The 17,571-nt window shown below is 35.7% G+C and overlaps 1 protein-coding gene across 4 annotated transcripts in view; it reads left to right on the top strand.

The window, feature by feature from the left end:
* ERBB4 (erb-b2 receptor tyrosine kinase 4) overlaps positions 1-17,571 on the top strand; it is a 1,174,706-nt gene that overhangs the window by 445,563 nt on the left and 711,572 nt on the right. For all 4 annotated transcript variants that reach the window (XM_060688174.2, XM_034433703.3, XM_060688175.2 and 1 more), the window contains exon 2: positions 5,815-5,966. In XM_060688174.2, the coding sequence (XP_060544157.2) occupies positions 5,815-5,966 (152 nt within the window). The remainder of the gene's footprint in view (positions 1-5,814; positions 5,967-17,571) is intronic.

Genomic DNA, 17,571 nt, shown 5'->3' with positions numbered 1-17,571 from the left:
AAGCAAGTGACTACACTTCCAAAAAGAAAAGAAGAGCAGCCGCCGTCGTCAGAGCTCCCAAGGCCGAAACAGAGACCGACTCGTCTGAAGAAGAGCAGCGCGAGCGAGCCGCGGTGGAGAGAACCTTCCATAACGAAGTCAAAGAAGAAATGGACAACGCGCATGCGCGAAACTACGCAGACGACCCGGGAAGACATGAACTGGTGAAAGAGCCACGCAGACTCGTTGCGAGCATCCCCATGCCGTTTTGCGATTTTCTACACTTGCGAGACCACGGACTACCTCAGGTTGTAAGTAATGGACAAAATAATGTGGGAAACTTACCCAGTGACTTCCCAAAACTAAGGGTTGATGGCATTAATTTGCAAGAATGGTATCAACAGCTCCAGGTGGTCTTTATGAAGGAAAACTTACTATTCTTTATCACTAGTCCCCCAAAAAGACCTTGGACTTTAAAAATAGATTGTTTACACCATAGAGCTTTTTACTTAATAATATCTAGTGTGTCTCCTGCAATGTATCATAGCATCAAACCAAATCAGACTGTTTCTGAAATTATCCAATGCATGTTTAATTTGTTTCACAGCGACAGTGTAGCTACCACCACAAGAATGTCTAAGGATTTCTTTTCATCTAGAGTAAAACCAGGGGTTTCCATAAGTGAGCATTTAATATCTTTAAACAAAATAAGAGCTGAACTGCACTTGAGGGGGGAGGTGATTTCAGATCAAACAATGAAAAGTGTTATTATCAACTCACTTGATTCATCATGGGATAGCTTTATGTCACATTTAGACACTATCAATCTAGGATATTTATCCATAGAAAGTCTATCTAATAAACTGATAGCAGAAGACAATTCAAGAAAAAATCGTTCTAGCAATCACACAGAACACAAACCTTTTAGGAAAGTAGTTTTCCAAGAAAAATATAATGAAACATACAAATGTCACAATTGTGGATCCAGGGAACACAATAGAAGAGATTGCCCCAAAATTCCAAAGGAAAGACACAGGTCAGAATATAGGAACAAATACAATTATAGACAGTCATCCATAGATAGACATAGATATAGAAGCCCACCAAATTACAGAGAAAATAGAGGGGGCAGAGAAAATTCAAAAGATAGAAAATCTGGTTCACTGAATGGACTAAATAAACAAGACAGCACAAAATTACAGCAAAATGAGAACAATAATTGGCTTATTGATTCTGGAGCAACTAATCATACCACTAATAACAAAAATATATTGTCTTCATTTACAGAAGATAAATTTGTAATAAAGGTAGCTAACCAAGAAAAGGTTCAAGTATTAGGCAGAGGGAATGTAACTTTGCCTGGTCTAGGAAAAATAGAGGGGGTATTGTTAATACCTGAAATACCTCATAACATACTAAGTGCCATAAAACTAAGTAGAGATTCTGACATTAATATAGTTTTCTCAAAGGGAAAAGCGACTTTAGAGAAGGATAAAACGAGTATAGGCACTGTAACGATTAAAGGAGGCCTACCTTATTTGATAACAAAGGAAGAATGGTTGCATAACATTGATTCAAATATAGAAGATTGTATTGAAACAGATGATGAAAATATTAGCAACAGTGACAATGATGAATGTAAAATATCTCATAATCATACAGATACACACGATAAAAAAAAACCAAAAATAGGTAAGCCAATTCATGATGAATGTGCTCACATCTTGCATAGGAAGTTAGGACATGCCAGTTTTCCTGTAGTACAAAAAATGACTGAACACGCAGAAGGTGTCAAAATAAAAAATTGTGAAAACTATTTAGAATGCTCAGTATGTAAATCTACAAAACTAAAAACTAGTCCCAGGCCAAGAAACTCTACTAGATCAACTAACAAAATTTTTGACTTAGTACACATGGACCTAGTAGGTCCATTAACTCCATCAATCACTTATAGAAAACGTTACTTCCTGACAATAGTAGACGATTATAGCCGTTATGGGTTTGTTTACACACTAAAACATAAGGATGAAACATTTCAAAAATTTAAGGAATTTTACAAATGCATAGAAACACAACACAATATCAGAATAAAACAAATTATGACAGATAGGGGATGTGAATTCATGTCTAAAGAATTCTCCCAATGGTTAAAGGACAGAGGAATGCTACATTACACGTCTAGTCCATTTTCTGCGTTCCAGAACGGAATTGCAGAGAGGAAAAATTCCACATTACAAACCATGATTAGGTGCACATTGGAGGATGCTGGCTTAAGCAAACAATTTTGGTCAGAAGCCCTACATTATTCAAATTACACACAAAATAGAACTTGGTCCAGTATTGTAAACAAAACCCCATACGAAGTAATGTATAATAGGAAGCCAAAATTAGCACACATGCACATATTTGGAGTCACTGCAGACGTACACATACCCAAACAGTTGAGAAGAAAGGGAGAAAATGTATCCAGAAGACTCAAATTCATGGGATATGAAACTGGCACCAAAGGATACAGATTCATTGATAATAATAACAAATTTATAGTTTCCAGAACAGCTGTGTTCCATGAACAAGCCAACTGGTCTAAATTACATCTTAATGAAATATTTCCAAATAAATGTAAAGAAACAAAACCTCATGAGGAAGGGACCATAGAAAAACAAAATATCAACAAACACAAAAGCAAAACTAAAACTTGGACAAATAGCCAACACAAAATAAGGACAGACACACTGACAAAAAAGGAAGCAAGATATTTACACGATAACAATAGCAAACCTGAAAGAGTCATTAGGAATAACAGGAATCAAATGCCAAACAAATACAGGGATTACATAATGCATATGGATGGTGAATCAGTAACACCTAACTCATATGAAGAAGTGTTAAAACTTCCTTGTGAAGAAAAAGAAAAATGGGAACTAGCTATGAAGAAAGAGATGGAAAGTTTACAAGGATTAAATGTATTTACACCTGCAATTGCACCTAAAGATAAAACAATTATTGGTACCAGGTGGATATATAAAATTAAGAATTTAGAAGGAGGCAATACTCTATACAAAGCTAGATTAGTTGCACAAGGTTATGCACAGAAATATCCGGAGGACTATACTGATACGTATTCCCCCACAGTAAGAACAGAGAGTGTCAAAACAGCTCTAGTGGTAGCATCAGCACTCAACCTTGATGTATTTCAATATGACATACAGACTGCTTATCTACACGCGAAACTAGATAAGGAAATATATGTAAGAGCACCTCACAGTCAATACACCAACAAAAATGAAATTTGGTTGTTGAATAAGAGTTTGTACGGATTAAAACAATCTGGTAAAAGATGGTATGATTGTTTGGTAAAAGTACTTAAGACTATGGATTTCAATGCTACCACTGCTGATAACTGTTTTTTTGTCAAAAAGGGTGACAACTACGTTGAATTTGTGTTGATTTACGTAGATGACATTTTGTATATAGGAAAACACAAAGAGAGAAGAGAAACTTTTGTAAATAAGTTAAATGAACATTTCTCGTTGAAATCCCTAGGTAAAGTGAACAAATATCTTGGTGTCCAAATTAATAAGACTAGAAGGGGATTCAAACTTACTCAAAGAGATAAAATTATAGAACTTTTGAATAAATGTAATCTTATCAATGCCAAACCCTGTGATACTCCTATGCAAACTGATTTTCTTAGAAATACTGATGAATCTTCCCCTGAATTCAAGGATAACACATTTTATAGATCAATCATAGGTTCACTTCTCTATATATCTAATTGGACTAGGCCAGATATCGCCTTACCACTCAACTTATTATCCAGACACGTCAGCAAACCAACAATGTATCACTGGGAAGCTGTTAAAAGAATTTTAAGATATCTGAAAAGTACTCTAGATTTCTGCTTAGTATTAGAACCTAGTGATAATAAAGAACCAAAGCTTGTATGTTACGCAGATGCAGATTGGGCTGGAGACACGTCATGCAGAAAAAGTACATCTGGATATATTTTTCTCTTAAATGACTGTCCAGTTTACTGGTACACTGGTAAACAAGAACTAGTAGCCACTTCAACGACAGAAGCAGAATATGTTTGTTTATCCAAAGCTGCAAATAACCTTGTATGGTTTAACGATTTAATTTCAGATGTGTGGAAAAAACCTGCTTTGCCTTTTGTCATGCATGAAGACAATAAAGCAGCTATTGAAATATCTAGATCTGATGCCATTGGACAAAGGTCCAGACATATAGATATAAAATTTAAACATGTGAGACAGTTGTCTCAGGATGGATTTATTAAAGCAATACACTGTGATACTTCAGAACAATTAGCTGACATATTAACAAAGCCCTTACCTTCTAAACAGCACAAATATCTGACTTCTAAACTGCATATTTTATATTGTCCTGAATCTGAATGTAATTGGTGTTGTATAACGAATCGGCATTTAGAGGGGGATTTGTCAGATGTAAATGCCTTATTCTCTAATGTGTAAATAGTATATGAATGGGATATCAGGGGTTAACTTATTCTTCAATCCTTAATGTATTCATGACTCACCACTCCCACATATAGCTCCACCCATTGTATATATAAGGAGCCATCTTCACCCTTTTCCTTGCTTCTATCTGTGAATATTCAGTGAATATAGAATGCCTATTGTAAATAAAAGAAAATATATTTAAACCTTTACTTCTTAACATCTTTATTGATTCTGATCCAGAAAATATTGCAACACTAACAACCCCCTTTCTTTTTGAATGTTCTGTGCACAGGATAGTATGAGTACAGTAAACTACATACAAAATAAAAGAGAGACAGTTAACTATTTTTCTGAAAATAAGTGTACAGTACAATAATTAGATGGCCTTACTCAAACAATGAGAGATACTATAATTTTGATAAACAACTCTTCTGCATAGCTGGAAATAATCTTTATATTTTAAGATATCCAAGCATTATTCTGGAAGTGTTTGTTTTTTTAAAAAAAAATCTCTAGTCTTGCATGATTGGCAAATCTCATATTTGGGTTATCACATCTCTGTGATAAACTGAGAAACAAGTGTTTGAGACTTTGCAGTAATATAAAAAAACATTTTAAATGCCTTCTTTGTATATTTGTTTGCTTTTAGCATTCAGAAGTGATACTTGGAATCTAATAAGGATAGACTTCTTATAGAATAGGGCGAGGAGAGTAAATAATGTAGCTGATTTTTTAAAATAGCCAAATCCCACATTTTGGGGGCTTTTTGAGGGGGGGAGCAAATGACTGATTTCATCCCATCTCTCCCCCATATAACTGATTTCAAAATCTATTTTTCCTATCTTCTTTGCTTATTCTTAATTGTTTATGTTAGAAAAAATATTTAGACAAAGAAAAATTTTCTATTCGGAGCAGAAGTGTTTCTGCTATAATGACAAGCCCATACTGCACTGATATAAGTTCAGTGAAAGCATTGCTTTAACTGCTTCCAAACCCATTGCAGGATATGCATACTTCTGAATTTTTATTGTGGTTATTAGCATGGATGAATTTCTCATTTTTGTTCAGAATTCCATGTCATCTATTCTGAGGGATTCACTTTTGCAGCCCTGGTGGAGTTTCAAATAATTTTCTTAATGTTGCATATAGCAGTGAATAGTAAAAAATTAGGAGAGTGAGAAAATCACTGTAGACATGAAATAATTCATATATACCTAAATTAATTGGCTGGAATATCTTTTATATGAGTACCAACAATCATTTAACTTTAGATAAATTACAATACATGAACTTTGGGGTACACATTTATATTAGTTCTTATTCATTATTCCCATTCTCCCATTTTTTTTTACAGTTTGTGCTGGCACTGAGAACAAATTGAGCTCTCTGTCTGACCTTGAGCAACAGTATCGTACATTGCGAAAATATTATGAGAACTGTGAAGTAGTAATGGGCAATCTAGAAATCACCAGCATTGAACATAACCGAGATCTCTCCTTTTTACGGGTAAGTGATGTCTCAATTCCTTTGAAACACATGTAAGTAAACGTTTGCTATTGCATTGATGGACTGAGTCAGTGTGGATATTATGACTTTAGAGAGATTTGTGAATGCTGTGATACAATGCTCTTAGTAGTGTTACTCTTGTTCCTTTTCTTGTGTCCTATCATGGTCTTTGCTTAGATTGACCTTACATTTTCTACTTTTAATGCAGACTGCTCAGCTGCTTTAGAGTAGGCTGGCCACTAAATATTGTAAAGAAATACATACATATGCCTTGTGGAATTATGGGGAATTTCATCACCAACCACAAGTGTCTCTGGTTAGGAAACAGAATAAATATACTTTCTCTATGAAGTGAAGCTCCAGGCTGTTTCCCTGTATTTCCTTAGCAATACTTCAGAGGCTAGATGAAAAAGAATACCATTGCATATATAGAAATTATTGTTTGCTTCCTCAATATATTATATTCTGTTGCTTGTGGTCAGGCTTTGCTGACAGAAAATAAAAAAATGAGGAAATGCCACATGAAAGTGAACAGAAGGTTATGATTTTGTTTTCTATACAAAATTAGGGCACCTTAAAGTTTAAAGATATGTACCATTTTAAAGTATTAAAATGTATTTTACTATATAGTAAATTTGGTAAAAGATCATGCTAGTTTTGCACACCACTGGTGCTTTATCAATTCAAAACTACTTTATCTAAACTCCAGAAATTGTCTGTTTTGACATAGCGAATGGATTTGGAGTATGGTTTGGCAGAAGAAAAAAGAGCTTTGTTCTCTTATAATCTTGGCAAGGGGAAAATAGTTGTGATTTTTGTTTCAGCAGAACAAGGTGAAACTTTTAGGAAAGCCATTTACAAAGAAGGAAATGTACAGCCTTCTACAGGAATTAATGCACGAACTAGTGATGTCACTCAAATATTTAGTGTGGTTCTGTTATTTTCGATCATAATATGATGAATACACACTTCTTTATGGAATAGTTTTGCCAAATTTCAGTTACGTTGAAGAGATGAGAATGTGCTTTGAGAAAAGTGTTGATAAAAATGAATGATGCCTTTTAAAAAAGATGTGATGAATGTTATTGTTGGGAATTGTGATGGAAGCTAAAGACTGAATGAACTGAATGATTTTCCATTGGAAGAGTATTCTGTTAGGTTAATTTATCTAGTTTAAACTTTTAACCTTTAGTCCAAATTGTGGTCAAGAAGGATGTATAGCCTAGAAATATGCATGCCCAGGAATTTGGGGCATTCCAAGATTACTAATGTGCATGTGTGGTCTAAGCAGATAAGGAAAGACAGAATCAGTTAGCTATTAATGATATACGGTAAGGTTCTTATTCTAACACACACTTTTATTGTGTATTATAATGTCTTACTATAAAAGCTTGGCATCTTGCCTCAGAGAAGCATAATTATAATGAGTTCTTGTGTGATTGACTGGACTCCGCAGATTCATACTAAAGATTTTGGATGACTTTTAAAACCATTTTTTGACTGAATAGAGGAATATCCCAAACTCATCCTTTAGATAGTTAAAAAGGCTGCTGAGGTTGCTTCATGGTCTTTTCCCAAGAATTGTGGGAAAAAATTGACAATACTCTAGTTGCTGCCAAGGAGCACCACTTCAAAGACTCTACCAGTATCAAGCTGAAATTACCTATTTGGTCTGTTGGTAGGGGAAGTGATCCCAGTATAGTAGTTAAAGTAATTGGGACATTAGTCCATAAGATTCCAGTGTAGATAAGTCTGTATCTGATAACTGCATAGTTTTCCCTTTGAGAGAGAATGTGAATGTTTTGCCTTTGTGTTTTCCTGTCATAAAATGGGGTTGAGTTTGGATTGTTTTTCATTCATCCCCTTTTCTTAGCCTAGGCAAAAGTTGTTGACACACTGAGACAGGAAAGCAAGGGACGAATACCAGAGTATCATATCTATAGAGATTGTATGAAGAGCTGTTTATGTGGAAACATGGGTACGAAATGGATGGCTGAAGTTCAGGAAAAATGGGTGGAAGTGCTGGTAAATCACCCAGAGGCACTCTGTTAGAACAGTTTTTACAGGCCTGGAAGCTGGGATGGGTGCCAATTCAGCTTCGGATTAGTAAAAAGTGTACCTATATTTGCAACTACATCAAGTTGCAAATAATGAACACTGTCAGGTATGGGTAATGTACCAAATTTGTTGAATGAGGAAGCAATTATGGCTATATTGAGGACTCAACATGTTCCTTATGTGGATGGACAAGAATGTCTCCAGACCCATCAAGTCCAAGTCCGCACCCCTTTCACTGCAGGGAATATTAACAGTCTACCCCTCCTTTCTGCCAAGATGCATCTGGAGTCACTAGAAAAGTCTGGATCACGATTAGAATTCACAAACCCATCTAGGCAAAGATTGGTGAACACCTGGATGCCTTGCTAATCTTCAACAAAAGAAATAAAGGGTTACTTTGATGCTACTGTCAAGGTAGTAGAAGAACACAAGATACTACCACCAGAAGTCTGCCTGTGAAATTATGATGCCAAAGAGGATTATACATGCTATGGACAAAGTACAGAAAGTATCTGCATACAAAGCATGCCCCCCAACCAATCAACTGGTCACATTTCCATGCAACTTGATAAAAATCTAGATAAGTTTTATATTAGGTTCCCTGAGGAAGCAAAACAGTTTTTCAATTGGATCCAGAAAATAAAAAATGTGTGTGAGAGAGAAAAATCTGAGTTATAGCAGCAGTTGCCTTTCTTAATCAATACTACGGACATCTGTAATTATTTTCACCAATATTGTCCAAGATGGAACAGAAAAAGCATGCCTCAATTGAGAATGATTGCAACCTAAGCCCTTGAAAGAAGAAGAATGCTGAGGTTACTCAGGAATATTTATCCAACCCTAACTTGTTCAATGCAGAAAACACCTAAAATAAGAAATAGGGTTAGGGTCAGGGTCAGGTGGCTCTATGAATCAATTTCTACAATAATGATTTTATGCTTTTCTATTGAGGTTCTGCTATATATTATAATTGGTGATCATAATTCAAATGACAATTCAGAGTTATCCTAGTAATCATAGAATGTAAAATTTGCTGATTTTTCCCTCTCTCTAGTATTAAGCCATATTGTAGAGGTTTTTGGTTTTTTGGTTTTCTGCTAGAAAACCATTATTTGTAGAAGAGTGGAACTCCAGAGGAATACAGTGGATCCAGAATTTCCAGAGATACTCTACTTCAGCTGCATGACAATGTGGTCTATATTGCCTCGCTTTCTTTATAATTTGGGATTTGGCCAGATTTGATTTGTACACATAATACACATGCATATGCACATAGAAATGAGTACTTGAAATGTTCAATTGTTCTGTCTCAAGCCACATAACACAAAGGGTAAGACCCTTTGGTGCCAGTGGTAAAAGAATGAGGGTTGATCCACTACTTATCACCTCTTACTTGTCAAAACTCATAAAGGGCCTCTAGAAAAATTAATGGATGACTAACTTGTATATATATATATGCTTGTATATATAGAATGGCTCCCAGACATCTTTCCCTCAATATCAGGCTTTGAGAGAATTTATTTTTAAAAATAGTGTCCTCAGTTGATCCACGTAGTTTAGTAGTTTGAAACAATAACATATAAATTGGTAAGTGTATTTTGAGGTTGATAAACTTAAAGAAATAAGAGCAGCAGGTGGCAAATCTACAGATTCTCACTATGTTCTTTTTGTTGTTCTTTAGTGGTTCCTTAAAGAAGTCATGTTTTTGTTTATTTTTACCTGAGATTGCCCCCTCACAGATGTCTCAGCAAAAATAGCATCTCCAGTTAATGTTATAAATTATAGCTATTAGCATATAAAGAAAACAACTAAAGAAAATGCATTCTTGAAAGGAGGGGAAAAATAGATACAAGTAGCATGTTTATGGTAATCATTTAACATTCATTAGTTTGAGGATGCTTCTTATTTCACTGTTTGAAAAAATGCTTCAGTGACCCAATTAAAAAACAAACAAACCAATTGTTCTACTTCGAACTTGGAAAATTAATTTTATTCTTTCTTATTCTTCTGATAGGAAATGGGTTCCAGTGACAACTGTATAAAGTCATAACGTGTGCAATGCATTAGAGCAGTGCTTCTTAAATGCTTTGCTCTCAGAACCTCTTCCCACTTTTAAAAATTATGTTTTAAAAATTATAGGGCCCCAAAAGATGTTTTGTTTGTATGAGTTATTTTTATTGATTTTTACCATATTAAAAATTAAAACAGACACAATTGTAGAACATTTATTGAAACATGTAAAAATAACAGTAATAATGACTCATTGTACATTACCATAATATTGATCATTAAAAAGTCTATATTTTTAACAAACATAATAATGAATTAAAAAATTAATAATTCATAATAATTCATAATAATGAATTAAAAAATTTAAAGCAATGACATTAATGAAATAATGTCATTGCTTTAAATTTTTATAAATACATTCAAACTCTGGCAAGTAATTTTTATTTTAAGGACCCTCAACTGAGTCTTGGGGGATCTCCAGCGGTCCTTGGACCATACGTTATGAGTCTCTGCTTTACAGAGTGCAGCACTGGACAGACATTTGCTCTGAGGAACTGAACGCTAAGTAACTCAAAGTCATTTCTCTGTAGTGCTTTGTATTATAGAAATGATGTGATTTGCTACTCAGAATGAATAGATGAACTAATTCACTTCACCAGAGCAATTTGATTGACCTCAAGACTCTTCAGTAATGTATGAAAGAAGTCTTTTCTCAGCCTTCTCATAGATTATCTACAGTAAAATAGCAAGGGGAAGGGTCTAAAACAACAAGGGAAAGCAACTTGGTTGTTTCACTTTCTCTCTTAGAAGCAAATGGACCTCTTCACAAAATACTGTACTTCACAAGAAAGTGCTTTGTTTGTTATTTTTTCAAAAGAAAATATCCTTCAAAGTTTTGCAAAGCCTTGTTATATGTAAAAAGGCAATAACATAGAAGGAAGAATACAGAAGAGGGAATGTTTTTCATTCATTTCAACAATTGAGTAGAGGATGAAGGCTTTATCAAAGGCTTTGTAAAAAAAAAAAAAAACCAGGTTTTGAATGGAAGAACAGGGTGTCATCTAGGTGTACCAGATGGAGTTGTAGGGATGAATGGCCAACATTTATTGGCTTGACTACCAACGTGTTGCCAAATCTTTCATATTCTAATTTGCACCCCAAATTTTCCACATGGCAAGAATTTCGGTAAGAAATTCTTACCTCATTTGAGTTCTTTGGGAAAAGATTCCTGGAATTTTGTGACATTTTAAAATATTTTGATTTGTTGACAATTGCAGGCTAAACATTATACACAGTGTAAAGGACTAGGATTAACAGTGTTATCCAATGCCTCTCATTTGATCTCTAAAAAGATGAAGATTACTCATAGTGCTCCTAAAGTCTTCTATAAACATAGAAGGACAGGAAGTCAGCAAACGAGTCATTTCTGGCCTCCGGAGGCCTCTGGGGGTGTGGGGAAGACCATTTTCGCCCTCCCCAGGCTTCTAAGAGAGGCTCTGGAGCCTGGGGAGAGCAAAAAATGGGCCTACTGGGCCCACCGTGACATCACATGTCAAAAGCGGGAGAGCACGGAGGGGGTCACACGCACATGCATGGGGGCGGAGCGCATAGAATTATGGGTGTGGGCGCACACATGATCCCTCCCACACTCCCCCATGCTTTTGGCATGCGATGGCAAAAAGGTTTGCCATCCAAGGGCCCCTTCCAAGTCTGTTATTGTCTGTTACATAGCCAGCATATGTCCTATGGAAGTATTTCTCAAACCAACTCTGGGAAATAGTATACTTGATCTAAAATATAAAAAATGTAACGTGCCCTTGGAAAATACTGGTTAGAAGGAAAAAGAGACAACTTGTCTCTTTTTTGTTTTTTTTCCAAAAAGAAATATCTGACAATTTTATGGCAAAGAATAATTAAATGATATTCAGTTGTATAGGTCATATAATTGTTTAATGTCTTTGTTAAGATTTTGTAACTCTATTGATTAACTGCTGTAATGTTCTTTCTTATGAAATGTCATGGAATTTTCAGTTAGTACAGAATATTTTCTTGAAGCTGAGAGGAAAATATTCACCTTGTTGCAACTGAGAATTTAGTCAAGAAGGTTATTAGTCTGTCAAATTTTATTTAACTTCTAGAGTATGAATGTGTCCATTAATTTTTCTCAAACATTAAGGCCATCTACTCTTACTACATATTAGTTGACATGGAACTGTTAGCCTTTTAACTGCCTCTTTTGCAACTTTAAACAATTTATTTCATTTATACCTAGTGCTTTCCTATTTGATAACTGGTCTGATGCCTGTCTTACCTTTGTAGAGTTGGTTTCTGAATATATTGTCTTCTCTACAATTGCCATTATTTAATCTTTTTAAGAGTTTTACTATAGCCTTTCCAACTTTCCAAATTTTAAGGCAAATTTAATTTGCCTTCAACAAATATTTTCCATCATTATTCTTGAGCATCCTGTATAAGCTGTACATTTTCTGTTAGGTCTTGGATTGTACTCAAAATACCTCTTTTATGTTACACTCCTTTACTTGTTGATTTCCTTGAATTAACTCTTTTCCTGTTCTTTCTTGACTGACCTTGGTAGTCTGCATTTGGTACTTACATATCTTTCTTATTGCTCAAGGCTTTCATTGTCTGTCTTTTCTTGGTTATCATAATAGTTTATTTTGAAAACCAGTTGCATAATATCCTCTTTATATTTGGGAATTTTTTTTTTCTGTTTTGGGTTTCACCATCTTTTCCCCCATAGCTCTTCTGGTTCATTTTTGCATAATTTGAACATATAAAATCTGTTCCTTACGTTCATATTGTGTTCTTATATGTTTTCTGGTTCATATGGTGGTGTCACAAGCAATTCTCTTCAATTTCTGAAATTTAACCCAAATATTTGATAGTAATATTAATGGTCTGTTCCTCAGACCTGGAATTGTATTTGCTGACTGGATTAAATTCCTCCATCTTCTGTTTCCTTTTTTTTGTAACCTATTTTGTTCTCCATGTTGTTCATCCATCGAGGTCCTTGTGTAGAGCCTGAATATTTGTTGCTTGACCAAGTATTGGCATGAAACAAAAAATGCTTTTTTCAAAGCTCTGTTAATCTATGTTTTTGCATTAATATAAGAAAATGTTATTCATTTAGTATTTGCATTCTAGCCACTGATTAATAATACATAATCCTTTCTTGATATTGTATATAGCATCTCTTATAATGTTTCCATTGCATCATAAGAGATGCTGTATACAATATAGTCTGCAATAGATGGTGGGAACTCTCATGATTGATTTTCTCAGGCTTTTACAGTGGAGAAGACTAGAAAATGGGGAAGAGATAGAGCAGACCATGCTTTGCTCTTAGAACCTGGGAAATATAGAACACATTGAGTCTGCTAATAATTTGGATAACTTCTGTTTTTTAAAATCAATTTAATAATGAATTCTAACACTAACAATACTTTCCCCTCCAGGATCTCCCCATTGTCTTTCTCACTTCAGGCAGAGACAACCTGCTGATGAGAAATGTTCCCCACAACATCCCTTGCTACAGAATCAGGAGAGAAAGGAAATGCAACTACCAAGAAATAAGATGCTTTGGCAGTCTAATTCCTGGGATAAGCAATTTATCCAAACCAGGGCAATCCTTCAAAAAATTTGGGGTTTGGGAGGGAGAATGAGACATGGGGGACAATCTACATTGACTACATAGGAATGATACAGAATGAAGGTCTACTTTAGGTTCACAATCAGGTACTCCCAATTCCTCGTCTTTCCCTCTCCAGAAATCTATCATATTAAGAAATAGTCAAATTCTGTGAGACTGGAAAACTCAGGAAAACAAAAAATCTCTTGTATTTCACTTAAAAAGATCTTTATTCCTTATGAAAAACTGGAAGTCAGCTACTGTTCTGGTCTACATCGACTCTTTATCTTTATTTTGACATAGTGTTTGAACCTTGTAGTTAATTATTGCTCTTCTAGAAGAATATTCAGTGACAGATCTCATTTTCTGCATCACATTGTCGTAATTGCACTGAACAGGCTGATTTTCTAAAATTGAAATTATTCATTTCACAGCTTATCTGCCAAAAGTCCATGTATAAACCTAACATGAGAATGATCCATAAGAAAATCAGTGTCAATGATTTCTGTCTGTCTCTTACACTAAATCATGAAAACCTTGAATGTTTTTTTGGAATTCTGTCATGTTTATTAGATAACAAAGCAGGAGATTAAAATAGTTCAGTCTCAAAAAGCTAGTAAAGTGGCAAAGGATACGGTGTCACTGGATGATTGCATGAGTAAATTAGTTAATCTGGACATCCACATATTTTCTATATGGACAAATCTGATTTTATTTTTTCAGTTGAGTGATTCTGAAGTTATCTGGCTGCTAGATTTTGTCCTTTTCTGAATGTTATTGTACAGTTTATAGCTAGAAAAGCACCTAATGATCAGGACTTGTGTCATTCAGTACTGGGGCAAAATGGATTTTGTACTATGTATTACACTAGTTGAGCTAGCAACTGTATTTTGCAGCATCTGAAGCTTCTGGACATTTTATAAAATAGATCTCAGTAAAGTATGTGAGTCTATACAATTAAATTTTATGGTTTTAGGCAAAAAATATTTTATGTCACATGAGAAAATAAAACAGAATTGTGTTATAAGTGAGAGTAGGTCTGTGATAAATTAATTTGGTGATCCAGCCCTTATTGAAACAAGAAATGTTTTCCTCATGTTTTTAATCATTGCCATTCAGGATTCTTTGCATATTAAGGATATTAATAAGTACAGTTTAAAACGATTGGGCCTCCTCCACAGCACTGAAAATTTAAAAACTTTCTCAAGAATCACTGCCTAGGTATTGTCCTTAGTCTAGCTGAATAAGAAATGTCAGGAAGTTGTCACAGAATTAAATGTTTGCCAAGCAGTACTACAGCATTACGATGAAGAAACATAACACTTGTAGCACCTATGTTAACATTTGAATGTATACCTTAATAGTTTTTTTTTAAGTTAAGCTATTTTAATATAAACAGTCTAGCATCCAAAGCTTTAGTAGCAAATGCACTTAAATTGAAAATGGATTTATTAAGTTGTAAAGCCAAATGCATGCCTCCCTTGGAGACTAGATGGTAAGATATTAAGATTTGGGTTCAGTGATGAGTTTAATGAATTTTAAAGGCTGGTCACAGCCTTAATTAGGGATCTAAAAAATAACATTTCATGGTATATATTGATGGAGTTTGCTCAGGGGAATCATAGGGGTCATTAAGGTTTGTTACTGCATATCCTTCTTCTTCCTATCTGTTTTTTCACTCCAGGGATTAAAGCACTGGTGGGATTCAAATAATTTAACAACCAGTTCGCTGCTCTGAATCGATTCCAACTTCGTGAGATTTTTTTCTTTTGCGAGAAGTTGAAATTTATTGATTGCACTTTATTTTTAGTCCCACGATCTTTTGTTTCCCTACACACCATGGTGAGAAATGCGATGGAGAAATGTGATGCAGCTGGAAATCAGATAGGCAAAAAAATGCTTGGGGGAAGCGAGGGCATCTGGCCAGTGCCAGCAAAATCTTTTGCCCACAAAAACCTTGTCTTTGACTGCTGACACCAAAAGGCAGAGCAAGAGCTGCTGGGAAGAAGCCAGTAGGCCCAGGAGTCTGGAATACCCTTCCTCCCTGCCCCACCTTTCCCCAGCTGACACACTCCCAAATTACAGCGAAAGGGAGGAGCAGGAATCCCTGCCATGCCTGGCAAGGGGGGGGGGGAGAAGAGGTGGCAAGAGGAGCTCTGTCTCGTTCCACACACCCCAATGAAACGGAGCGGCAGCCCAGCTGCTTCCCTTCCCCGCCCTCTCTGGTGCTGGAAGTCAAGTGTCAGCCACACGCCCAGGCAGAGATCAGGTAGGCTGTGGCAAAGGCAGGCAAGCGGGCTGGGCTGTGTGGGAGGCAGCTAAGGGAGGAAGATTCACCAGGCAGTGATCAGCTTGGCTGCGGGGGCCGCGATCGAGGCAAGTGAGGGAACCAGAGAGCAACAGCAGCTATGCCACAGGTGTGACTGTAGGCATTGGTCAAGGTAGGTGGGGCGAGATAAGGAGTGAGGGGCGGGGCAGGGCCAGCCACTAATTTAACAACTGGTTCGGCCAAAGTGGTGTGAACCAGTTGAATCCCACCACTGGTTTAAAGCTTATATCTTTAAGAGTAAAAGAAACTAAAAACATGGAGAAAAGCAGATCCATGGGGGTGGTAATCATAACTGAATAGAATAATGTTTTATTCTGTCTTGGACAATTTCTGTCCCTGTCATGTCATAGTTTTAAAAAAATCAAATTTGCTTCTCTTGATGGCTGTTATTCAAAGGGTTAAATCATGTTGCATTGTATGTCAGGCCTGGAAGCCATCATTTGCATTGGGCCTGCCACATTTCCTACTGTGGAAAACTGGGAGGGGGGATTATATGGAGCATGAGTGATATATAATCATAATAATATTATTTTCTCAGAGAGTCAAGGACATCTTGCCCTATACCTGGAGGGTTGGAACTGGGAAGCCTCTCCAGTTGGGACGGTGCTTTGATTGGGCCATGTGATGGACTTGTGGGTGCTGGGCAGGGACTTGGACTTTCTGTTGGGTGGGGAAAACCTGGAAGCTTTCAGATTCGGGTTTTCCCAGATGTGCCAATATGACAATAAAATGGAACGTTGAGGAACTTCAAGCCTTGGAGTCTTCTTTCGTTGGGGGTGTTACTTGGAACCCTGACATTGTAATGTATTGATTTACTGTCTTGGAACAATACCGAAAGAAATAGAAGACAAAGCCTTTCATTGTAACGACATCAGAAAAGCACCAGGAGTAGGCAAGAGTGGAGGACCTTTGAACTGTTTTTTAGCCAACCATTTTAGAGCTTTCTATTGTGGATACCTGTAAGAAAGCTTTGAAAATTTAGAATTTTCAACATAAATGTTAATATATTTTTTAAGAATGCCTATCACAAAAATGTCATGCTGCAGTAAAATTTTCTACAAATAAGTAGGCACATTTAAGCTATGTCTAATCTACCACTTAGTTTACGAATATCGAATAGCTTAAAGGTTGACATATTGTTTTACTGTACAATTCTAATTAAAATGGGTAATTTGGGAATAATGTAGAGACATATATTAATGATTTTGGTGTTGATTTATTAAAAATATATTACAGAATAACATGGATTCAGGGCAGAATGAGATTATGGGTATCCAGCTACTATTAAATTCAATTGATTTTGATAAAATGGATTTAAGCAAATGATAACTCTCATCCATTAAATTTAAAATGCCTAAGATCATGGGAACAGAGTCCTTCTTAAGTTTATTCAGAAACAATAAACAAAGATGAGTGGAGGTTCCAAAACAGGATATTAAAAACACATTTTTTTCCCCAAAAAAATGATGGTGAAAAAAATTCTAGGGTGACCGTGAAAATAATCTTAAAACACAAAAACCAAAAGGGAGAAGCATAGGAAAATAGGAGGTCTGTTTCAG

Source organism: Pantherophis guttatus, chromosome 1, assembly GCF_059756535.1.
Source record: "Pantherophis guttatus breed Tessera chromosome 1, ASM5975653v1, whole genome shotgun sequence".
Taxonomy (NCBI): domain Eukaryota; kingdom Metazoa; phylum Chordata; class Lepidosauria; order Squamata; family Colubridae; genus Pantherophis; species Pantherophis guttatus.
Note: the sequence above shows the minus strand (reverse complement) of the source record. Positions and strands in the feature narration are given on the sequence as shown.